At 37.2% G+C, this 26,002-nt stretch overlaps 1 protein-coding gene across 7 annotated transcripts in view; it reads left to right on the forward strand.

Annotated features, from left to right (window-relative positions):
- Nucleotides 1-26,002, forward strand: part of TOX3 (TOX high mobility group box family member 3) — a 77,722-nt gene that overhangs the window by 32,308 nt on the left and 19,412 nt on the right. For 3 of the 7 annotated variants that reach the window (XM_027647029.1, XM_027647031.1, XM_027647034.1), the window contains exons 2-3: nt 19,714-19,779; nt 23,686-23,940. In XM_027647029.1, coding sequence (XP_027502830.1) covers nt 19,714-19,779; nt 23,686-23,940 — 321 coding nt within the window. Of the gene's footprint in view, nt 1-12,209; nt 12,303-19,713; nt 19,780-23,685; nt 23,941-26,002 lie in introns of those variants that run through there. The other 4 variants (XM_027647030.1, XM_027647032.1, XM_027647035.1 and 1 more) reach the window with 2 other exon arrangements.

The raw sequence follows: 26,002 nt of genomic DNA on the forward strand, positions 1-26,002 counted from the left end.
TTGTTAAAAGAATCAATGTGTAAAAGGCCTATTTTAAAGAAGGGAAGGCTGTAGCTGTGCATACATAACAGCAGAAGTTAGTATTCACTAGGTGATTAGTTGGCCTTCTACCTTGAATATGCTACTTATTCTTTTTAATGTTATAGTTACTATTAAATGCTTTCCTAATGAGTATTTCTGATGTCCTGCTAGCATAGCAAGCAGCTCTACAGTCCACTTCAGCTATAAATGAGTTTTCTGTGTTTTTTCTCCTTGATGTCAACTCATGTATTGTAATGATAAAGAGGAAGAGAAAAGCCATGACTGCTTAAGTTTTCTTCTTCTTCATACTCAGCAGTGCTTTAAACATTTTACAGAAGGGACGAGAAAACTTCCTTTTTTTCTACTTGGTTTTTTTTCTACTTGTTTTTTTCTACTGGAATAGCTGTGTTGGGAGGGGACTTCAAGGGCCTGAATTTTAATGTCTTCTTCAACAGTAAGAATTTCTCTCTTTGAATTTTGTGGAACTATTGTAAGTTCACTCCTTGTATAAAATTTCAGATTTTTGCCATTGTTAGAACCTCTGCTAATGAAAATGTCCATTAAAGTGTCACAAATATTTTAAATGCATATTCATGCTGTGCTTGAAATCCGGCACATCATTTTCTTAACTAAGCCATTAGCATTGATGTATACTGTTACTTTGCAAATCTTCACTTCAGCAATTTGTACATGTCAAATTTAACCACTGCACAATACCTGGGAATAATAAAACCATCTGAGTTTAGTGCTGTCTATACACACAGCTCTCAGTATCTCTTCTGATGCTTGATAACAATCATGCTGCTAGATATGTTTTTCAGTGTATAATGCAGAACACAGGTCACCTATTCTAATCATGGCTTCTCAGAACACAAATCCATTAACCTGTAGTGATAACCCTGCTGCAAAGACTCAACACAAACAATGCTGCACTATGAATGATAGAGTTCATGACTGAACTGCATTTGAAAGGGCATTCTGAATAAACTTAAGAAAGTAGCATAGAAAAAAGTTAATGAAATTTAAGATGAGTTGCCTGTGGTCAAGGCACAACTACTTCCTGAAGTTTCTTCTCAGAGAAAGACTAATTCCAACTAGGATATTGCGCTAATGTATGCCCAGCCTAACTCAATGTAGAATACTTTTACTTTTTTCTGAAGATGTTTAGCAAATACTTTTACATGTTGCTTCAGTGTCACTCAGTCTTGAAGAATTGAAGAGCCACTTCATCACCAAGAGCCAGGGAATAATTCTGGCATGACAGATGATGGTGTTGGTAAAGCTGACATTATCATAACACATCGTCATCGGTTTTGATGAAACATTCCCCAGCAGACATCAGCTTGCTGAGGTGAAAATCTGCTTCACTTCTTATATCTGTTGTTTGCCTGTTTTTTTTTCCCTTCCAACTTTAATGTATCAGGGTTCTCCCTAAATATATGTATGGCTTCTTGGAAGCAGATTAATTGATTGCTTTTTTCCCTTGATCAGGTCTTCAGAGACCTAAGGATAGTTTCTCTGACACACCTCTTTAGACTTTCATGTAACATTGTATCTCCTGCTGTACCTGGGATCACCTTTGGAGCTGTGTTGAGATCTCTCTCACTTCTGTTTTTGTCAAAAGTTCTTTGAAAACTGCCTCAGGCCTCTCTTTTTCATTGTTTAGTGTTTTGATTTTTCTAGCTCCCCACTCTGGCAAAGTGATTGTTTTGATTTTGTTAGCATTAGGCTTCATTCAGGAACTGATTACAGTAAAATATTGAAAAGTCATTGCCATCTGTAAACAGAGACTCCATTTAGAGCAGTTTGTTTCATTATTAACTTGATATTAATCTTTTGGAAGAAGTCACCTCAGACAAAGAGAATTGGCAGATAAAGGACTTGTGGATGATTTTGAGAACCATTGGATCTACAAGCTCACATTTCCAAACTGTTTTATGTTGAGAATCAACTCTGTGCAGCAGTCATAAACTGTCCCACATGTGAAAACCCCTTGTGAAGATCTCCTCACAGAAACATTCATTTATTCTTGAGAATGATCTGTCATTCAAAGAAAGTGGCCAAGGCCAGTTAAGGAAACGTGACAAACTTCAAGCTTGGAATCAAAGCAGAGTGCCTGAAATCTTCAGCATCTCAGACAAGCAAATAAGACAGAATCCATCCCATTTTTTTCCTTCCAAAGAGAAGCTCGGTGTATATTGATAAAGCTATTTGCACCCACAGATGATAATGCAGATAATACCAACACATTGTAATAGTGGCTCAGGTGAAACCTAATGCCACCAAAGGCTTTCTTGTGGATTGTCTGGTCTCTTGTACAAACCTGGTGAAAAAGTTACCAGGGATTATTGTGCAATTTCTCTAACGCTGATGTAAGAACATGTAATGATGATCAAAAAGAAGCTCAGGTTAGCATTCCAGCTTACAGACAAGCATTCCTTATGTTATGCAGGGAAGCCCACTACCTTACCAGCAGTTACTTAGTTACTACCGAAACCTAACCATGACCATGACCTGTAACGCATTCTGTGGTCAAGAAATTAAATGTACCTACCATAAATACCCCTGTGTAAGGTCTGTTTTTTTAAATTGTACATCTGTTCATAATTTTTCTCGTCCACACTTTTGGGAATGCTTTCAGATTTTCAGCGCAGTTTCTGATACTTGCAGAACCCTTTAAAATTATAACAGAGAATAAGATGTTTTATGGTTTTTGCTTGAAGTCAGGTACACTTTGAATGCTTTTAAAAAGAAAAGTTTGAGTGCTGTAAATCCAGCTTAGCATGACCGAAGTACTTAACCATGAAAGGACTCTATTTGATTTGTGGAAAAGTCATTTCTGTTCATTTTTGGTGATCACAGTGAAATCCATCTTACCTCTGTATTGTGTGTACCTATTTTTTGTTTGATTCTGCCATCGTTACTTCCATTCAGCAATGTTTTCCTGGAAGAGTAAGTGCCTGGTGTGCTTAGCAGCTGCATGGAACCACTCATGTAAGACCTGATCAACATGAAAAAAGGTTGAAGAACTTACTACCTAAAAGAAATCTATGTGGGTGTATTTTAATTGCTACATTACCATGACAGTCTACAATATTTATAATTCTAAAGACTTCTTTGAAAAAGGAAAGATAAGCGGCTTGTGCGCAATAGAAGAAGAGTCAATACATCAGATGCTTGTCAGATAAACATTGTAGAGCTGCTCTGACAAAGGTATTGCGATTACATGAATGTCTGAGACAGTTTTAATGTCAAAATCTTAATGCTTTTTGGTGCTTTTACCTTTTCTGATTTCCCTAAGTGATCGTAAAGTTATGAAGTCTTTCTAGGAAGTCTCTAGGAATCCTGTTAGGGGCATTTTATTACAGTGGCAAATTCATATTGAATTGGTATTCGTTTTCACCATTACAGAATAATCAAATCAGTGCTGTCATTATTATACTGTTGAAAAAGAAAATAATGGGGATGTTATGTAACACTGCTAATGTGATGAAGTGCTCCTATTACATTGGGTTAGGAATGCTGTGGCTGCTGATTCCAGCCTCAAACAGCGACTGGGAGAGGAAATGGAGGGTGTTCCGTTTGTGGCAGGAGGTTCCGTACATCCTCGTTTGAATGTGTAATTGTCTTCTGATGGCCAAAAAGGGGATTGCTTTGCCCACTTGTGCTTTCTACCAGTCTGTGCTGTTAGTTCTGGGCTGTGTGGACACTACTGTTCCTACCGTCACACATCCGGGGCTGCGAGCTCCTGTTTTCATCGTGACGAGCATCTGACGGTTCCGTCTCCAGAACTCCTGTATTCTTTTGTGATCATCCAAAAAGGGAATAAAGCTTTTAGAGCACGAAAGTACAAGCAGCCCCCAAAAGGTTCAAATTTGACAGGGATGTTGGGAGGCAGGTCAAGTGACTGCCTAATGAAGATGAATGGAGAAAATTGCTGGTACAAGAATCACGTGGTGGGCGCTTAGCCCAGGTTGCTGAAAGTGTGATGGAATCTCACGGCTTCATTTATCAGTGTCATATTTGGGCTAAAAGTGAGCAGTATTGTTCTCATTTCTTCCAGATGGATAGGTCAACTTTAATATTTATTGCTCTTGTAGAACATTTGTTTGATGTATTTCCATTAGCTAGGCAATAATAGAAAAGCAGTGGAGAGAAACATAAAACAGCTCCCTTCCTCTTCAGCTGAAATATGGCATACTCTAATGTGTAAATATTTCTAAGACTGTCACTGATTTTTTAAAATTCTTTATTTATTTGATGACATGATCATATGTATCGAGGAGTTTTATAAAAAATAATTGAAAAGCACAAAGAGGAAATATAAAATATTTGACTTTTGGTGTGTGATTTTTAATTTTTTAATTTTTCATGAGCTTATAATGCCTTTCAAGAGTGGCTTTTGCTTAAGAGTGTCAACTTTGTATATGTAGAGAGAGAGGAGACACAATAACGATGTATTTGCAGGACTGTTATAAGTTCTAAAAAAATCAACTTAAAATATTGGATTTCTGAAATGGAATATAGAAATGTTTATTTCTGTCACCTTCTTTTACTTAATATCTGTTCTCACTGGTTACTTTCTCTATGATGGGCAAAGACCATTTAATCTGAGTTAGTGTAAAATTTAAAATAAATAAGGGATTGAACCATTACAAAATGGTGGCTTGTAGCTAGTAGTGGTACCCCCTGGTTACTGTTTATTAAGTGATTTTTTTCCCCATTAATAGGAATCAGGTTCAAGGCGTTTGACGTATATTATTTTATACTGTGGAAGGAAACTTATCTGTTTGTGAAGCAGGTGTTGTGTTAAGTGCAGTGCAAACATCCTAGCCATATGTTTCTATAATTTAAATTAATTTGGTACAGTCATACTGTTAATCTTTAGTGACTTGTTGATTGGCATTTTGCAGACATATTTCTGGAAGGCACCCAATACCATTTTCTGTAGCCTTTCTGGCAGTAGCAGAGAGTAACATTTCCACAAATTGGAATCTTGTACAGCTCTGGGAAGGGAGCCAAGATTTAAATTAGACAATAACCTCTGCTCTGTATATAGCTTCTATTCTTCAGCTGTAGGGAAAGTGATTTGTTTAATACAGTCAGCTCTGTAGCATATAATAGACTGATATATGAGTCACTCCTTGGCAATGTGTGTTTCTTAAATTTATATAGATTGAACAACTAGTTGGTAATGTACTTAGTTACAGTTGTGCAAACAATAACTATTAGCAGAGCTGAACAGACTTAGAAAAAATTGTGTTTGGTTGGTGTTTGCTGAGGGTTCTGCAGAACTGTTGGATTTTAGAACAGTCCTTCTCTTCGTGTGCAGAGGATACAATTTCATTATCATGAGTATTCTTTGAGCTTTGGAAAATCAATAATAAAGCTAATAATAAATCTTTTATGTCAGAGTTTAATGCTTTCTATGTTTCGTGTATGGACATGTGTACACAATGTTCCTTAAAAATTAAACTTAGCATCAGTCTGTGTTGTAGCTACATAATCAGGGTGCAGCTCTTTTTGTTTTGCCCTTGTATATTTTTTTCTGTCTCCATGTTAAAATCGGTTGCTGTCAATTGATACCTGTGAATGCAAAGGATTCTTTTCTTTCCAAACAGCAAGAATCTTTTCTTAAAAGGAGAGCTCTTTACACCATTCGGTTCATGTTTATTTAAAAGCTTAAAATCTTTAGAGCAAATCTCACTTTTTGTCCAACAGAAAATTGATTTTGCTAACAAAAATGGTGTGGGTCTGAAAGAGAATATTCAGAAATATGCAAATAAGTAGAGATAGAAATCTGTTTGAGCAGCTGAACAAAGCAATCAAATTTTCTTCATTGAAAGTTTATTTAGCTTCACTGTGAACATTTTTGAACAAAATTATAAACTACTGCTAGTGAAATACTACTTTTTATAGGGAAAAGGGGCATTCTTTTTAAGCAGAACTATTTTTAATACTCTACATTTTTCTGCCAGGTCTTATATTTACAAAATAAAGCACATTGTAAATATTGAACAATACACAGATATATTTCCTAACAGTTTATAGTATGCTGCATATTCTGGGTGTGTTCCAGGCAGTAGTTAGTATAAATGATATGCCAATCAAAATTATTTTTGCAACTATAACCTGTTATAATGCAGTCTCATATCTGAAACATCAACTTAATATAAGCCAGATCTCTTTTCTTAAGCTTTAACTCTTACATGTATAATTTCCCTTGTCCTGAACTAATTCTGCTTCTGTCCTTTAAGCTTCTTGGTAGTGCCCAACAGCAAAGCATAATTGATCAAGAGGGTAGGTAAATCTTAATAATCAGTGCTTCTGTTAGGTCACGTGCATTTTCTTTTGTTAGTCAGAGGTGAATTGTGTACAGAATCTATGACGTACTTCAGTTAGTTTTGCACATGTCCAGCATGTCTTTTTCAGACCTTGTTTCTAGTGATTCAGCTTCTGTGTAAAAGCTGACTCTTTTGAAAAAGTCTCCTGTAGGCATCAAGATGAATACTGAAAGTTTGACCATTTCTGTTGGTAAATAAAGTGTGGTTTCACAGTGTGCCGGATTTGTCACTACTCCTAGCTTAAGGAGTTCCTTTATCTACTGTTATCCCTGCCCCAGGTGAAAAAGAAACTTTAATTGCGTTTATGTCCCCAAATTCTGTTTCTTTTTTTGCAGTGGGACCTCAAAAAAGTTGTATCAGTATAAGCGAAAGGATATTGAGTTATAGAGCAATTAATTAAATAAGCGAGTGGAGGTTTGAACCGTGATGCACACTGAAGTCTTCTCTGGAAGTTGAGGTCACTTAGCGTCATGTCTGCAGGTGGCTGTGCTGACATCATGACTTTGAGTCACTGGAATTGCCTTTAGTTTGGTCCCACTGCTGCTGATATAACCATTTTATGGGTTACATGGCATATAACTTTTTTCTGGAAGCAGGAGATGCTGTAGATCTCTGTTGTTGTTGTTGATCATTCTAATTGTTGATGACTCTGTTTAGATGAACTAGTAACTTCTGGTGTGAGGGGAGTGTGTGAAATTGCCACTTTAAGATTCTGATAATAAAGAAATCCATTAATGAGGTTGAAGTGCTGTGATATTCACAAACTGAACACCATTCCATATCTTTGAAGCAAACAGAGATTACTGAGCCTGTAGCATGTGTCGTGCTTCTGAGGGGATGAAGAGACTGGAAACGGGCCTGACTTTCCCCAAACTTAGGTTTATGAAGGAAAACGTAGGAGGAGTGAATACTGTAGAAAGAGAATTTACAATTTAGAATGATGAAGCAAGCATCCTTTTGAGTTTCCTGTGGTTTTGTTCTTACTGTGAACAGACAAAGCAATTTTGATGTGATGCACGGTTTTGCATCATTTCACTTGCTCACTAGAAGTGGACATAGGATTTGCAGTTCTGAACTTTTACCCAACTTTGATATCACAAAACCATAATATGTGTGTGTCATAAAACTTGGCTAAAGTTGTTATGTGATCTGAAATATAATAAAGTGATGGAACAGTTTTAGGAAACAAACCCCTGAATATACAGGATTTTGTGAGAATGCACTGACTGCACATCTTACTTCTGCTGCCCAAAGATTTCTCATCTCTGGGAAATTTTCCATTCTAAAAGTGGGATGAAATGGTAAGGTTCAAGATATAAAAATGAGAGAACTCCCTGTAGTTTGCAGCTAGTTGTAACAGGCATCTGCCTGCTAGAAACAGGTGGTTACGGTACAAAGTATTATTTGGTTCCATCAGAGTAGTTTCTGTATCAAAAGTACTGTCTCGGAGACACCCAAAGAAATATTTCTGTAGAGCTCAGGTCATTATCATGCTATCAGCTGATAAGGAAAACTCCCATTTGACCTTCAGTTATGAACCTGGCTTGTAATTACCAGGTATTCCTAGGAATGTCTTGCATAGTTTCTAAATATTCGGACAGAGAAAGTTCATGAAGAGATTACAGCTTTTATACATCTACTGATTATGATTACAGTTCATACCTCCACTTTGAATTCAAACTAAAGCTACATCTGATTATTATAAATTCAACTAAGTATTCAACTTCTTGCATGTCTTTGGTATGAATAGCAAGAGTCTGAATTATGTCAGTCCACTAAAGTAGGAGAATATATTCAGAGTGTGAGTTGTGAGCTGTGGAAAAGCTTGGCAGCAGAAATGCCACTAGGATCTGCTGTCTCTCATACTTCAAGAAAAGAAACTCAAGAATTTGCATGTATCAAAGCTCGTGCTTGCTTACATCGAGATATGAAGAGTGCCACTTGAGTGTTCAAGTGAGCTTTTATTACCATTTTTTGTCATATTAAAAAACATATTGTTTTTTCTGTGCCATCTGAAAATTATGGGAAGAAATTACTGGTGTGCTTTTTAATATACACTTAATTCTAACGCTAATTAGTCATTAGTATTTTGAAACATCAATGCTGACGGTCACCTGAGGACTTTTGAGAGGTCTGGCTTTATGATGGTGCCAGGCATTTCCAACCCTGCATGTGTGAGATACTTAATACCGGATCTCCATATTTTAACATTAGGATTTTTTCTAATATGAAGGTTTGAGTGAAACTTTATTAATTTCATTCGTCGTAAATGGAATTTGCCGTGTACCCTTTGTGTGTCCTCAACTCTCGGCAGAACCTCAGGGGCTGCAATCAATATCAGAAGTAATTTCTGTGCCCACTTACAAGAAGAAATACAGTGACCCAATTAAGTGAAGAAAATCCTAGACTGTAGTAACGCATGAAAATGCAATTAAAGTAGGTTACTCACCTACAAAATAAAGTTTCTGCTGCCCTAAACGTTGCCTTTAGGTTGAAATAAAACAGTGGGAAGCTAAAGATAGATAAATTAAGCCTGATTAGTCTCTGTGGCATAAATTAGGAATACAAGCTAGCATGAGGGATTATTCTACTCTTAAATTTAATTCTCCTGTACTGTTATTGCAGAGCATTGCATCCAATTCCATCTTGCACGTTTAAATAAAGTCAGTTGTTGCTGATGACTCTCCAGAGGCATCCCTGCTGTGGGATTTGTAATCCAGCCCCAGCTAAAAATAGTGGAGGAATTCTCCAGGTTTCAGGTTGATGTAAGATAAAGAAAGAGGAGGAAGTGATGTGTTAAGTGCCTGTTCATAATACATCTGTGATCTGTATTATATTGCTTTGGTCAAGGCTAACCATCACTGACTAGTGCTGGGGTTGGCCTATTTCTGGGTGGCTTTTCTCATTTTCTTGTTTATGTGTAATAAGGGTGGTTATATCCCACAGGCTGTCTTTGCAATAGATAGCTTCCTTTGCACTGCATTACATAAAATGAAGTAGAGCTAATGGAGACTTTAAAAAAATGCTGTTTATCTACTGGATTATGATTAGTGCTTCTGAAGTGCAAAGTATTTAATTTCATAAAAAATAGCATGAACCCATGGTATCAACATGACTGAGAGTTGAGATATTTAAGATTTTATGCATGTACTGATTTTAGCATGCAAGTATCCTGACTGATCCTCCATTATGATTATTATAAAATGTCTACATCTGCTTCACCCTTTCTCTATCAATTTTATATTTAAAATTTGATATAATTTGCTAGTGTAGTAGAGCTGAATCACAGTCCAGAATGGAATTTACAATTTTCACTGAAGTGAGTGAAATTTGATATAAGATTGTAAGAAAAGCTACTTACAGCCCAATTGCAGTATAATCACATCACTTTATATTCGTGTGCGAAAATGTTACAGTAATCTAGAATATAGTGATATAAAACTATTTCTTGGGATTCTAAGTATAAAATGCTGTCATTTTGTTAAGAAATGCTTATATTTAATGCTTAGATGGTTTATATAAAATAAATGGGGGGGTAGACATGATTAACAGCTTGATTGTATGAATTTAATGCCTCGAAGAGGAAAGTGAAGTACAAGTGTTCATAGGGCAAAACCCCTTCAGTATTTATGCATGACAACCCCTGCTCTCCCCCCCAAACAACCATATTAAAATATCCCTTGCAGCAGTTAAACTGTTGGGGGTAAAGGGATACTCAGAGGTGTAGAGAGGGAGTTGAAGAAGGGCTGTTAATGCTGACCCTGCTGTATTGGGGCAGGAGTGCATGTGGTGCCCAGAATCAGGCCCATAGATTTGGTTTGGGTCTTGAAAATTATTTTGCAGTACCACATGTGCACATTCTGAGAGGCTGTTGATCTTCTGTTTTGTAAATATCGTGGAGAATAGAGGCATTTCCACCTTCTCACAGTGCTTCCCTAGGAAAGGGAGCAATTGTACTTTACCCTTGCTTCAGTTCTTTAGAGCTGTTGAGGGAAAAAAAGCATAATTTAACCACCATCTGTCCTCAGATGTCATCAGAAATGAAATTTTATGTATAATTTCAGCTGTTTAGTGAAATGTAACTCATAAAATACACACATCAAATGGGTGAAGTGAAACTGAATGTTTGAGAAGACCTTTGTCATGTGGAATCCAAATTTCTACAAAGTTGTAGAAAAATACATATAAGCAAGAGACTTAGCCATATCAGTAAGTTCTTTTTGCATTTTCGCAGTATTTTCCTTCCATGACAATTATGTTTAATCTGGTTTATTGTAGCGACAAGTATGTGCTCATGAGAGTGATTGTGAAAATAACTTCACAGTTCATCACAAACTCCTCTAGGTTAGAAAGCAAAGAAAGAAAATATGTTCTTTAAATATTTATGTATTTTCAAACAAGTACTTAAACTACAGTGGCCTCTTCTTGGCTTTGTTACTGAATGTCTTAACATTTGGTCTCTTCCCATATTTTAAGCTTCAGGCAACAACAGGGTGTAATGATAGGGACTGTACTTCGGGACTCTGTAAAGTAACATCTGTAGATCTGTTCGAGTCTTTTTCATGTGAATCTCAGTGGGTTGAGCTAAGTTTGATATTTGTATTAACCTTGTACAGAGGAAAAGCAGTTTTAGTATATGTAGGAGGATGCAGAGATTATACACAGAATCCGTGTCCGAGTGTCCACTTTACTACCTTTGAAGGCCCAGCTCCACAGACTGTGGACAGACATTCTTGTCTACAGAGTCAGAATGGTAAATTGAAACTCTCTGTACATCTGATAGCAAAATTGTTGGTATGTTTGTCTTGGAGAGCACTTTCAAGATTCAGACTAATTTTATAACACCTTAATCTTGTACAAATATTAGGACCAGGACTACCCTTTGGACCACCTTTTAGTATTTATACATTTAAGTATGGAATAAGTAGCATTAAAAATCTGTCATATATTGAATTGCCTTGACTGCCAGTCAACAGAATAATAATACTGTGCATATTCATACAAAATTACTTCTTGCATATAAAAACATTTATAGAATGCGTCCTTCTTAAGAGATCTGAAAATGTCTAACATGAGACCATTAAATATTCCTTTCATTACTGTTCCTAAGACTTGCTCAATATCGTACTTTGCAAAATATCATTCAGTTACAGCTTTTGGCTGTGGAATTCACTGAAGGAGTTCATATTAAAGAGTTTGGCTGGAATCACAGAGATTAAGTCAGTGCTTTTTATTGTTATTGTCAAAGTTTTTATTTGCTGGCTGAAAGCTTTTAAAGTAACTTCAAATGTTTCCATTCTAATTGCTTTCCTAAAACTTTTAAATCTGTACTATCTGCAAACAGTGTGTCTGATGGATATTTGAGGCTATATGAATAAAATATGTCTATTTTTCTTTAGGATCTTGCTCAACTGTTTTATCCCACTGCGAATTTTTTTTGGCTCTCAGCAAAGAGCTACAGAATGTGTGTGTACATGTGTATATACACACATAGCCACACTTATATAAGGATATAGATAACAATTAGTGCAGCAGATGTTTGAGACTCAAAATCGGAATCTGAATGGTCCCCTGAATTAAAGGCTTTAAGATTTTAAATATCAAAAGACTGTCACATGTATGATTGTACAGACACTTATGTACAGATTCAATAATTAATGAACCACTAATGAGATTATTCATTTGCCTAAATTTCAGCATTGAGGATGTGACTGCAAAGCTGGGTACTTTATATTTTAGTGTTTTGTGCTCTTGTCTATTGGCTTGTTGCTCATCAGCAAAGTGGTCGTAAGCAGATTCAGCTTTCTGGCATGAAATCCCCTATAGGAACTCCTTTTGTTTTCAGCAGGGCCTGCGTTTCCTCCAGGTTATTGCAGGATCCTGATGTGGTGTGATAGAGAATCCTGATGGGGAAGAAACAGAAGTAACTGTCACATAGTAAGTTTTGGTGGCCGAAGTTGCCAAGGGTGACACTTTCCGAGGAGGTTTTTACAGGTCCGTGAAGAGCTGTCCTAGAAAATTTGCAGAATTTAGCAGGAAATAAACCCACTTCCAGAAAATATGAACTGCTGAAAATAAGAAAACGCTGTAATCTGTCTCAGAAAGCTGATTGCTGTTGTACTATTCTATAATAATCACTAATCATAAATTTTTTCTAAGAATATGAACGGAAAGGGTCAACTATAAACGTGGCACAAGTTACCTAGCGGTTCATTACTTCATGAAGTTCTTCCAAAACGTTATCTTTTGCTGACAAAAGCGTTGTCTCTGTGCATGTATCTGTACCCTTGTGCACACACACATAGCAGTTTGCTCTTAGATGTAACTGGGATATATTATCAGCTTACTGACATGTGGTCAGAGGCTGACCCAAATGGACAGACAGCCTTTTGCCTGCATCTGGTCTGACTCTCCATTTCCTTTATGCTCAGTGACTCAATCCATAACCTCCTATAGCTGCCTGTGTCTGTGGTCAATAATACTTCTTGTGCTGGCCAACACATACTGTTTCTTCTAAAACATTAGCATTCTGCCAGGGGAGTACTGAAATTTCTGCGGGTCACGACACAGTGTCAAAATCAAGGCTACCATTTTACGTTCATTCCAAGATGAAATTGTGCATTTACAACATTCAAAAAAATGCTTCATTGACTTACAACGACATAAATCCCTATCAGCTTTAGTGGTATTGCATCTGTGTACCAGCAGCTAAAATCTGCCTCATGGTTTCTAGTAGCAGAATGAAAACAGAATACTTGTATTTTTTAAAATAATATAGATACTGCCTACTCCTTCTGAACTATTGAAACTGCTATGAAGGACTTGCTCTTCCAGAAAAGAACACTCTGCTCCTGCTATGAACACATCATGCTTACAGAGAAAGCCTCTACACAGATTAGCTGGATATCCATCTAGAACAGGAATGATTGCAGATTTTTTTGACCTTTTTTTTAATGTTCATTGAGAAAATAAATTGTGTTTCCTGATGAGAAAACCCCAGTTTTTAATTTAATGCATCTAGTGAAGACACTGCTGTTCATAGATGGTGATAGTTAATACTACTTAAAAAAAAAGAAAAACTCCCCTGTCCCAGCCCTCCTCCCACTTCATCTACTTCTGTTGCCAGAATAATTTTAGTGTATATTGTTTTGTTTGGAATAATCAGGCTGAAGTAGCATTAGTCCAGCTTCTCATCTTTTAATTACAGACAGTTTATTGTCTATGCTGTCCCACTTTCTGCATGGTTCCCCACCAGCCAGCTAGACTTAGCAATCTCCATTAATTTAATTTGGCATTTCATTCAATCAGACAGGCTGTGAACATGATGAATTTTTTTTTTTTTAAATAACACAATGCTCATTCTTAATTGATGTCCTTATCAGACATTGTATTTGCCAGAGCTGTAATTATTGGTCAGGCAGCAAAATCAAATCTGCCCAAATGCAGTGAAGATGTTCTCCGGTGAAATTATTGAGATATAGTACTTAGACCTGCAAAGTAATTTAGTTTTGGTCTGTAATTACATCTTTTGGGATTGTTATCTTCCTTTTTACTCATAAGGATAGTGTAACCTCAGAGGAATTAATCTGCCAAATATGAAGATAAAACTGAGATCCTTGCCATCATATATGTTTGTGCAAGTAGATATTGCTCTCTATAAAACCATGAGGGTGCTCACACCATAAAAGAATGATTTTATTAATGACCATACTTTAAAAAATATGGCTTCTAATTTTACTGCAGAAATACAGGAAGTGTGATCAGTTGAGGGTGCCATTTTCCATAAGCAGTAAATTAGAATCAGAAATTATAGAATTTGGATGTGTAACTGTCTAAAATACGTACACAAGTGGATATGTAGTGCTGTGACAGACTAGAGCTTGTTCTGCAAGCAATGAGAATTTTGACTGGAAATACTATTCTGAGAAACTTTAAATGCATATTTTGACTAAATATTAACTAATAATTAAGAAAGAACTGTTAGTGTCATGATAATTAAGCCAGAATTCTGTTTTTCAATAAGGGTTGGGATAATTAATTAAAAAAATTAATTAAAAAAACAGGGGAGGAAGTGGATTCTGTGATAACCATTAATTTTTTTATTTATTCTCAGATACATAATATGTAGTCTTTGAGTATAGAATTGCAGTAATTCCTTTTAAGTAAAATTTAAGTTGATGGCTTAGTTATGAGAAGATGATAAAATGTGTTTCATTCCTGTTCTGGATATATTTTGTTTGAGTTTCTCATTTGTGACATTTATTCACATTCCATAGTTTTGCTGGCATTCTGTTCTGAAATAATAACCCTTATTCTTCCTTGAGGTTGCCCTATGAAACAGCAATATTATAAAATGAATTATTTAGAATACCTAATGAATTTGCCTGCTGAATTAAATTTTCTTTTTGAGCATAAAAATACTAGTATTTTAAACATTCATTTTTGCTCCACTGAGATACTCAGATAGAAGTCTGGGCTCCTTTATGTCTGGTTTTAAGTTACTTATGTATTTCTGTATTTTGCTTCTTGAGGAAATGAATAGTTGTGCGTGAGTTCTAATGTTTTTCGGATTAGAGCTGAACCACAATTGAGTTGATTTAAAAACAGAAATGCAGAAAGTTGATAAAAAATACTAATGACTGAATGTTTTAAGTAAAATCATTTCTCCAATAAAATCAGTAGCAAAATTCCCATTAACTTTTATTGAGTTCAAAATGTTATTGTGTCCGTAATACCTTCAAAATTAGTTATTTGCCTTATATTTGAAGATTTTTTTTTTTTTACTATTGTGGAGTTTTTTGGCGTAAATTTCTCTTTTGATTTTTTTTTTTTTTTGGTTTCTTGCTGTGATGAGTCAATCACAGTTGCCAAAGAAGAGCCACGAGAGTGTCCACAATTTAACATTTGAGATTTTTGGAAGATCTTTTTAGTAGGAATTCAGGCTCAGTGGACATCTAATCACTGATTCTTATCCCAAACTGCCAAGGTTTTCTGTGACGTTCATCGTATCAGACTTGTGCCTTAAAACAACTGCTCATTAGTCTCAGCTTTCATAACCAACCAGTTTTTAAGCTCTGGTGAGTACAAAGGGGAGCTTGAAAACCCAAGTAGTGTTGTGCTGTGCAGGTTCCAAGTGGCTTATCCCTTGATTTACAAACAGATATCCTAACATCTGGCCCCAGAGGTTTGGTCAATGAAAACATGCAGTTTGTAGCAGTGATACAGTTTTTATATCCCCAGTGCTGGGTAGGAGTTGATTGGGTTTTCATTAGGGCATATGCTGGGGAAGGAATAGAGGGCATGAATTTTCCCTTAGCATTGCAAATATACACCCCTCCTAGAAAAGCTGAATAAGGCTGGGTGTTGGGCTTCAGGTTTGGTAGTCAAAGCTGAGAGAAGAGCTTCAACCAGGTATTTTAGAAAGAATCAGATTTCTGAAAATGCTGTATACAAGGCATGACAAAGCAGCATCCAGTCTCTCTCATTACAGTCCCCATGTCTGTTCATACAGATTCCAGCAGGGCCCAGATCCAAGTGTCCTTACAACATGCAGGAGTAGAGTCCTGAACTGTCAAAGTTTTAGTGCAATGATTTGCATGAAGAATGGAAGTTGTGATTCACAACAAGTTCAGAAGAGGTTTTATTTGTTTGTTCTTGTTTCACAAAATGGGCATATCTGCGTGGTTTCCATTGGTTTGAGGTGGTAGCCAGTTGAGGGACTCAGTGTATTCATCAACACTGAAGATGGAGGTTGAGCTCCTGAAATCAAAGGAAACAAATCATAGTTTGTAATGCAATGGTGTGTATTGCCAAAGCAAGCTGAAAGCATTTTATTCTTTCATAGTCACAGAGTGAGCATGCTCTGAGATCTTTAGATGAAAAAGTTTATACTAAACCTGGCTAAGTAATTAACAAAGCATCCCAACACCAGCACAAAACAAAAAGATAGCTGGACTAAGTGCTACATCTTACTTTTCTTCTATCCCAGGGAAACCCAAGAGGTGGGAGCCTTCACAAGTGTACCTGGGCAGGCCAAATTGCTTTAATTTGAATCCCTGCTGACAATTATACCAATGCTCTGAGATGTTTATGAGGGTTCTGAGCAGGGGATCCTTTTGAAAATAAGTGGAGAAAAATGTTGACTACAACAAGAGTCATTTCACAAAAAATTATTTTACTAAAATAGACAAGAACCCCTTGTTCTATTTAGAATGATTTATAACTGTTCCCAGCTGATCACAAAGTGTTTCTAAATTAAAAGCCATTAATTATAGCCTTATATAGATACAAAGATATGCAAGAAGTGCTTTGTAATTCCAGCTCTGCACTTCAGGTGAGAGCTTTTTAAATTACTTGGACCATTGGAGCCACCTGCTTGACTAAATGCTGAGGGCCCTGTGTTTCAGTACTCATCAGTGCATTGCAGTGTTAACATTGTTACTGATTTTTCTCATTTCTCCAGGGCAAATACTAATTAATGGATACAATTCACAGCTGATTAGCTGTAGTTTCTTCAGTAATTACATTCGCAGACTAACTGTTCAGAAGAGGATTTCTAACCCAGTTCTTATTTCACTCTAAGCTTAATTTGTTTTTTGAATTGTTTAAGTCCTTAAGATAATAACCATTTTATTTTCTTTTGTTGTTATAGGTACCATTAGATAATAAGGAAGTTTAATCTTAGAAATACTCACTGATAATTGTTGTGTGCCTTCAATGGATTTCCAATTCAGAGGCAAAAAATAAATGTAAAGAATATTAGTTGTGATCCATACTAACAAAAGCTGAAATATTCCAGTTTCTGACATCAGTGCCTAAGTCATACACAATAGGGTCTTAAATATTATAGCCCAAGAACAGAATGACTTGAAGGATATGTACCTGTAACTTTTAGCTTTGACATTCCTTGTTACATAATTTGCTTCCAGTCTTAATAAAATGGAAAATTAAGTTGTCACTCTCTCTTTGTTTTACTTTATTAAAACAGAAAGGAATAAAACCACGTGGCAATCAGAACAGCAGTAGCTGTGGTGTGAGCAATACACATAGACCAAAACAATGTAGAATTTTACTTTTCAAGGTAAAATATCAGCTGCGTTTCTGTTGTGAGGCCCTGGAGCCCTGAAGAGCCCCTATTATAAACAGGATGGGGGTTTTCCACACTTATTTATGTTAGAGTTGTACTTGCCTAGTGCACCTTTGCACTTGGGTGTCCTTTGAAAACTTGATTTTTTATTTTTTTTTATTCCTGTAGAAAGAACAGCTCTATTTGAGCCACTTGAGTTTTTTATGTAAATCTTTCTTAGTTTGTCACTAACTGACATGAAAAATTCTCTCCTGTCGATCGCACTGTTGAGCTGAAGTACTGTGTCTTTGTGCAACAAATCCACACACACACACATCCCTATGTGCCAAAACAGTCATTTGAATGTGCAATTTTACTTGAATTTTTTAATCTCCAAACATGGGTGACATCTGGGCTTTTAAAAATGGATGACATTACTTGAGTATCTGCATAGCTGGGGATAACAGAGTTTTAATAGCTATGAGGCAGCCTACATATTGTGTTAAGGCCTCTGTTGCTGAACATGTGTTATAGGTTGAAAGATTCAGTATGATAAGTACACAAATGGAATTTGTTACTTCAGAGTGAGGGATCCCATCTTGTATTGCTTCCCCCCGTGTGCGATTGTCTTCTAATTTTGTTGATGTCAGCTGTTGTCGATCTGACAATTCAGCAGGTACACAAGGCTCCAATTCTTTGTGTCCATCTTTTTGTTTGTTTGTTTTATCTCCTTTTACTTTTTGTCTTATTTTCAGAAATGGCTGTTGGAGTTTTTAGGGAAAACTCCAGTGAGTGGTCCCTCCATTGAGGAATTGAAGAGTCAGGGTCTGAAACATTTCTCTACTAAAAACGATCAGAACCAAGTGCAGTTGTAGCAAATTGAGCTGAAGCAAAGTGGTTTTTCTTTCAGGAGAGGTTCAGCTGCTCTGAAAGCACAGCAGAGTTTCTTGCTTGGAAAGAACAATTTGTGCAAGTGCATGGTTACCCATCCTCATACACTGGTTGCAGAGCTTATTCTGCTGTTAGGAGTGTTTGCTGTTGTGGGGTTGAGGAGGGGGCAGGTCCACCAAGATCTGGCAAGATAAAACAAAGCCTTCCTGAAAAAAATTGCCTTATAAAACTCAAAAATGGAAGTTAAGTGAAGGCTGCTTAGCGTGGCTTTAGCAGCAGCGATGTGGTAGGGACAGCACAGGGGCTTTTCCCTCAGCCCTCTTACCTTGCAGTGTGCTCTGTGCCTGGTAATAACAATGTGCACATGTGAAAGTCTCTTATGCTGGTAGCTGCAATGCAGGCCTGGTGTCTGTTCCTTGAAGCAAAGACTCTGGATACCTGCCTGGCTCCGGGAACACGTGCAGAATTAGTTACCAGCCTACATGCCTTTGGAAGTGCTGTTGAAGGGCATAAGGCACAGTATTATGCTGATAATCTCTCTCTTTTCTGTGCTTAGTCTGAAAAAGTCTTTTCTTCTGCGCTTAGAAGAAAAAGTACTTGAGCAAATGTTCATACTTGAGAATTTGGAAGAAATGACTCCATGGCATCCGATAAAATCCCTTCCGATCACTGGCATGTGAGCAGACTTGCACCTCAGTGACAGCAAGTGGGCACTGGGCCACTCCACCCTGGGTAGATCTCGGGGTCTCAGTTGTTCTGATTTCCAAAATCTTCAGGTGTTAATGTTCACTGGGGGCACAGGAGCTCAACGGGAATGAAGGATAAACAAAGGGGGGTTGCTTGGCTTTTTAATTTTGTGGAAAGAATGGAATTTTAGGAACCACATTGTGGATTCTCATTCTTCCCCTTACTGGCCTTCTGCTCTTTAAAACCAGGTCTACTTGGAATAGTAATATGCCAGCCACTTCTGACTGCAGCAATCCTCCAGATCAGGATCATCAACAGCAATATTGTGATGTGTGTCACGAAAGGTGTAGTTGAGTAGAAGTGACTTTTCTGGAGAACAGTCTTTTTCTAATGGACTTGTAATTTCCAAAGTCACCTCTAGGTCTGTGGGGTGGTTTTGCTGCATGGTCAAAAAAAGTTGAAGAGATACGTATTTTCTATGTACAGATTGGGGCATGCAGAGTGTGTAATAATAATAGTAAAAAGAATAAAGATGAATCCAATCTAGTTCTGACTTCAAAGAACATCTGCAAAATTACATCTTATCTGTTTGCTGTTTTGTTTTTGTTGTGTTTTTTTCTCTCCCAACTCTTTATATGCCAGTAATGGGGTAAAGAAAAGTTTATCGTGGCATACATTAAATCCAAATATTTATTTTTCTTTCAGTTTGGAAACAATAACAACTACATGAACATGGCTGAGGCAAATAATGCATTTCTTGCTGCAAATGAGGTAGATGTTTTTATTTTTTATCTATGCTCATATTCTGCTGTTTGCTGTGATAATTTAACAGACTTTGAATGGATGAAGAGTGAAGTGCCGAATTTCTGCGTGTTTTATGGAGCACAAAATAAAGACTTTAATGAGAAAGAAAATAACCTGACAGCTCTCCATTACTAGTCAATTTAGCTGTCCATAAGGCTGTTACTTACATAGCATGTCAATAGAAACAAATCTGCTTTATGTATGGAAAAAAATTATGAACAGAAGGAAACAAATAAAAAGCACAGTAGGTGTACACTTGGAAAGCAAGCTTAGTAATAGTCATTACTAGCTAATGTTCTAATTTTTGCTATAGATACAAATGTTTTAATTTGGGTTCTTAATACTCATACAAGTTAGAAAACCAAAGCCAGCTTTGTTGCCTGAAGTGTATGTGCTACACGAAGGAAACTTCTGACCAAGATCCAGAACAAACCTGGAGGCTGGGCTGGTGGAGGTTGGCTGTGTTGTGGAGGGGATGTATTTGATCACTGCCTTTGAGAATGGAAGCAGGAGAAAGGTATGGCAGCTACAGGCTCCATGTATTTCTTATGGTCAGCTTATAGCCAGTTACTAGCCCATCAACACGCCAGTGCTGACCCCAGCTCCAGACCAAAACAGCTTTTGCTCATGGCCAAAACCCAACAGCTCTGACTCCAAAGGGAAGGACAAAAAGTGGAGGATGCACTGTGTACTGTGTGCATGGCAATACGGAGAACAAGAACTACTGATGTAGGGGGCAGGCCATAAATGATTCTCCCGACACAAGGAAAGGTAAGAGAACTGGGCAGCCCCGATTTTACATGTTGTAAATCGGGATTCAGTCGCAGATGTTCCTGTGCACTTCTAAAACAGTGATCTCAGAGAAAACGAGCAGAAAGGTGTAACAATAAATATGAAGGTTAGAATTAAGAGTAGGATTTTATGAATCATTTATGCAATGGTCACCATCTCTTTTTACCCAGCAAGACTGCTTAGATAAGGGAATATTGTTTGGCACTAGCTCCAGTGTTATTTGTGATAATGAACACAAACCCCATCTGTAATGACAACATGATGTTTCTTTCTGTAGAATTTCTTTCCTACATTTGAATCAAACATTGATGAAAGCTCTGCTGCCAGCAGCTGTTCAGAGACAATTTAATTCCAGCTGTGATAATTCACCGTGTCAGACATTGGCTGTTATATGTTGATACAACAGTTCTCCAGATTTGCATTTTTATCAAAAGGAACAAATGTTTTGAACATTTCAGTACAGATGGCATTTAACCATGCAAACAGTTTTGGTTTTTTTTAAAAAATATGTAAGATATAAATATTTGAAAAGTTAATAACTTCAAAAAATGTCATTGGTAAGATAAATCTCACAAATGTTATACCATCTTCTGGTCATAACAGCACCTTTCTGCAGTCCCAAATTGCACACTGTTCAGGCTCTTTTTACAGACTGAATAGCCCAGTGATTTGGATTTAAGACTGTTTTGCTAAGAGGCTTGCTTTCTTCTTAGATTACATCTATTTTATCCTCACTCTTAGGTCCATTTTATGTTTAAAATATGTATATATATATATATATATATACACATATTTGGACAAGTTATATAGTTAAAATTAAATTCACATTTAAAAATGTTAAGGTATTCATTAATTTACTCTCCCATTTGTAGTAAGCTATAAGTACTAAGATGAATGCTACTTTTCTAAGTAAAATATTGTAATATTATCTAGCTGTGTTCTGTATTTATACAGCTGTCCTAGAGTTATTCTGTTAGATGGGAAAAAAAGATCCAGTCCTTATAATTACTAATATCTCATAGATATGTCAAGTAAAGAGAGGTTCAAATGTACTGTAATAATACTGATTTCACTGAACCCTTTTGCTTGAACAAGGAATAAAAATATGATTAAGTGTTACTGTTCATATTAAAGCATCAACCTAACTTTCCAATTACCACATTACAATGTATTTAATTATAGTGGTTTTACATTACATGAATGTAGCTTTCTCAGTATTATTTTGGACCTGAGCACTGCTGAGCTAGGAAGCCCATTTTATTCCTGTAAATAATGCCTTAAAAGTGTAATCCTAGAGCACATTCAGGCTTAGAAGCCACACATTTGCTTTGTGTTTTCTGTTTCTATGTCATGATTACTACGACTCATTTTAAAGCACCTTAAATATTTATTGAAATAATATTTCAAGTGTTAATTACAGTGGTAATGAAAACAGCCAAATGCCACATATCAAGAATGAGTGTTTATCCGTATTGTTAATGTGATATGTTAGATTTCATTAAGCAGTAATGGGGTAGCAAATGAGTCACAAATTACAGTTGCATCTGTTACTAGACCACATTAGTGCCAAAATAACTGCAAATGCAGCCATAGGGTTATGTTCATTAGCCAACCACTTCTCCTGGCCAATCCATCCTTTGTGTTTGTCCATGGGAAGAAAAATTCACACCTTTTGTAATATAGCAGTGGGGAAGTCAAACGTCTCCCTAATCCAGGCCCAGCCTTCACATCCAGAATTAAGTTACAGCCTTGCAGTTGGAGTGAAATGGGCAGAGTCTCAGCAGACTCTGATGGTGCTGCAGACTGCAGCAATCTGGGACCTCATCATTTCTGGTGTGAGACCAATAATGACAGCTGACAGGTTCTATATGCAAGCAAAGGTTTTTCTTGTGTTTCAGTTTCCATCTTCTCTCAAGCGGTTATTAATTTATATCATCATTAACAGTTTGAAGGATGACAATTTGCAGCAGTTAATGAGATCTTTCACTGAACTTATCATTTTTAAATTAACTGGCATTAAGTCACTCTTTCAAACAATGTAATTAATACATAAAACAATTCTTCCCCCCCCAACTTGAATTGTGAACTAATGCAAACAAACAAATCCCAGAGCAGCCTTGCATGTCCAGAACAAGACAAGAGTGCCTATTTTAGGATTGCCAACTGCCCAATTTCATCAAGACAGCCCTGATTTCGGTACATTTAAAATGGCCTAATTTCAAGCACTGAATTTCTATTATTAAGTAGCAGTGGACCTGAAATAATATATGAAAGTTCATTTAACTCTCAAAAAATTTGAATAAGCATAGCTCATTTGTTTCCCAAATAAAAGTCAGCAATGTTGAAGCCAGATACAGACTCTACTTGAATAAAGATTATCTTTGACAGACACATGCACACGTACAAACATGCACAAACCCTGAAGATAACTGGCAGTAAATGTTTTTTGCTCAAGGCATCTTAACAGGTGTTTAGTTCATAACAAACCTACTGTTCAAACAAAGCTGGCTTGCTTCAGAAAGCACTGGAAACTGCTGTAATCACCCTCACGCTTTTATATGTTTCTCCTCCAAATTACAACCCATGTTTAAAAGGCTTCATTGTATTTTGGGAATGGAAAAGAAATGAAGACCAGGGTGATAATATTTCATGTTTGTTAGTGGGTAAAGGGAGACAAAAGATGTGAAATGGTCAGTGCTGAATTCTGTGTGTGCTACAAAATCGTCAGTGTTTTATGAAGCATGAGAGTAATGTAAGCTGTTTGTGCTATTTTACTAACATATCAATAAAGTGGTAGTTTGTTATACAGCCAAATCCAGTGTAGCTGATATTCGGACTAACAACAGACAGATGTTGCTAATTAAATACACATTAAAAAACTGTTAATACTGATACTGCATTAAAACCATATGATAATGAGACTTAAATCTTTAATTGGAATGATCCACAAACCCCTTCAGCATATTAAACTTAGAAGTTTTGTTGCTTATAGAACAAACCAAGATTTGGACTGTGGGTATGGAGATGATTGCTGAGCTCAGTGTGCCCTAACGTGGTTTGCCTTGTCCTGTCCTTTTCTAGCAGACGTTCCATACGCCGAGCCTTGGGGACGAGGAGTTTGAAATCCCACCCATTACCCCCCCACCTGAGTCAGACCCTGCACTGGGGATGGCAGATATACTGCTGCCCTTCCAGGGCCTTGGTGACCAGCTGCCTGCACAAGGAAATGAATTTACACCTCAGTTCCCCCCCCAGAGCTTGGATCTTCCCTCTATTACAATATCCCGAAATCTCGTGGAGCAAGACGGTGTCATCCACAGCAATGGATTGCATATGGTAGGTGCGGTTTTTTGTGTGTTCCTGTTGCCTAATATTGTCTGTCAAATGTAGATTTGTGTCATCTCTCAGTTTTCATTGACCTCTCAGAAGATGTATATGATTTCTGGGGAGCCTAACCAAGCCCTTGCCAGCACTCTGTGTCATGTGCAGGCGTGTTGCGTATGAACAATGACATGTGTTGTCAGTGGTACACGGCAAACAATGATATACTATTACTCAGTTCCCTAAGGCAGTTGGCAAATGGTTAAGGGTTTAATATTGGTGGATTCAGCAAGATAAACATAGTTGTTAATGTGCAGTACAGTACTATACTCTGAGTGAACAGATCTCCTGTGAAGAAGCAATCAGGGTTTATAAACACAGAATTTTCATTTTGGGCACCATTGGCACCCCATGTGCATCCTAAGTGCTCCTAAAATTCAAAAATGTTCCATACAGTTGACACTGGCATCAAGAATTGAAAGGCCATTGGGTTGGCTAGGGTGAACTACAGCATGTAGAATGAGTTGCTTGTCTGTATTTGAAGTGTAGGACCCACATCTGAGGGCCAGAATTAAATCTTGAAAGTGCAGTATTGAGAGTAGCTCAGAACGAGACTGGGACACAGATCCAGCCAGCAGGAAAAAAACATGTATTTCCCTATATTCTATCCACTAAATCTTTATAAATGAAAATTGATTTTTATTTTTTTTTAAACTCAGAAATGATAGGGATGTATTACCCTGATCATACTCAGAAATACAGGGCCATAAAAAGACTGTTCTGTCCAGTGCTGTTGTTGGCCACAGAGGCTGGGGCAGGGTGGTATTTTGTTCCTGGGCTGTTTCTGGGCCCTCCAGAATGGGGAGGGATGATCTGGGTGTGAAGGGCTGAGTGACTGTTAGGCTTATTCCAGTGTTAATCAGAGCAATCAAAACCAGGAATGTATGAAGTTCCCTCCAGAACCTACACACACTGTAGGGCTATGATCTCCATGGGAGGGTACACGGGGCAGTTTCCACTTTCTTGCTGTGTTTCCCTTTCAGCTTTGGGGGATCTCCCATCGTGGGTTTCTGAGGGCTTTGTGCAGTAACATTCACACTCCCAGTGATGAGACACAGCTGTGAGCCAGTTTATCCTACTCAGCATTTTAGACTGAGTGGTTACAATTAGAATTAGCTTCTGTATTGCATCTTGAAGAGTGAGTGAATGTTTAGCTTGAACAGATATTTTACATCAACCATATTTTTTTCTGATTAGCTATTTTATATAGGACCTTTTGCTAAACTTGGTGTAGTGAAAACACATTATTTACAGCTGGACTGTAATAAAGGTCATGTTGTTATGTTGTGATTTCATGTAAATCTTCTTTTTTATTTTTCTGGCAAGTGACAATTAGTTAAAGATTTACAAACCAACACGCAGCAAATATTTCTCTGTAATTCTACAGGCTGATGACTTCATGGCAAATTTTAATATTTCTTTGGAGGTCATGCAGGGTAGCTAGCACTAATGCAGAGTAAACCACAAACTGCCCACTCCTGAGAAGGTACAGAATTCCATCGTTCCGTGGATCCAAAACAGGGTCTCCCTAAAACAGGCCGTGAAGGACATGGTACTTGTTTTAGATCCCATTTTGCATGGGATTCTGTTTGCACTGGACATGTAGGGTGACTTCTAACGATCGGGTTAACAAAACCTGAGAGTCAGGAATGTTGTGCCTGAAAATGAAAGTAGTGGACTGTGTGTACCCTGAAGACAATGAAAGTTGCTCAGAAATGTGTAATAAATATTGTGGGCTGGATCAAGGTTGTGTTACATGTACGAGTATCCTCTCAATATTACCAAGTGGTTTGTAACCTGACCCAGTTTTGCCCTGTTAATTTTGCATCCTTTCACTGAATGTGATTCTTCCATGAGTAAATGATGTCACCTTAACAGTTCCAGCCAGAGGAGGCCTCATGATTAGATATCTCCTTGCTCACCTCTTCTTGCACCGAATGGGAGGCTTTACATCTTTGCCTTTTTCCTCAACTGTGCAATGTAGAAATTAATGGCATAGTTTACACTGACTCCATTG

The sequence above is a fragment of the Corapipo altera genome, unplaced genomic scaffold, assembly GCF_003945725.1.
Source record: "Corapipo altera isolate COAL_440 unplaced genomic scaffold, ASM394572v1 62, whole genome shotgun sequence".
NCBI lineage: Eukaryota > Metazoa > Chordata > Aves > Passeriformes > Pipridae > Corapipo > Corapipo altera.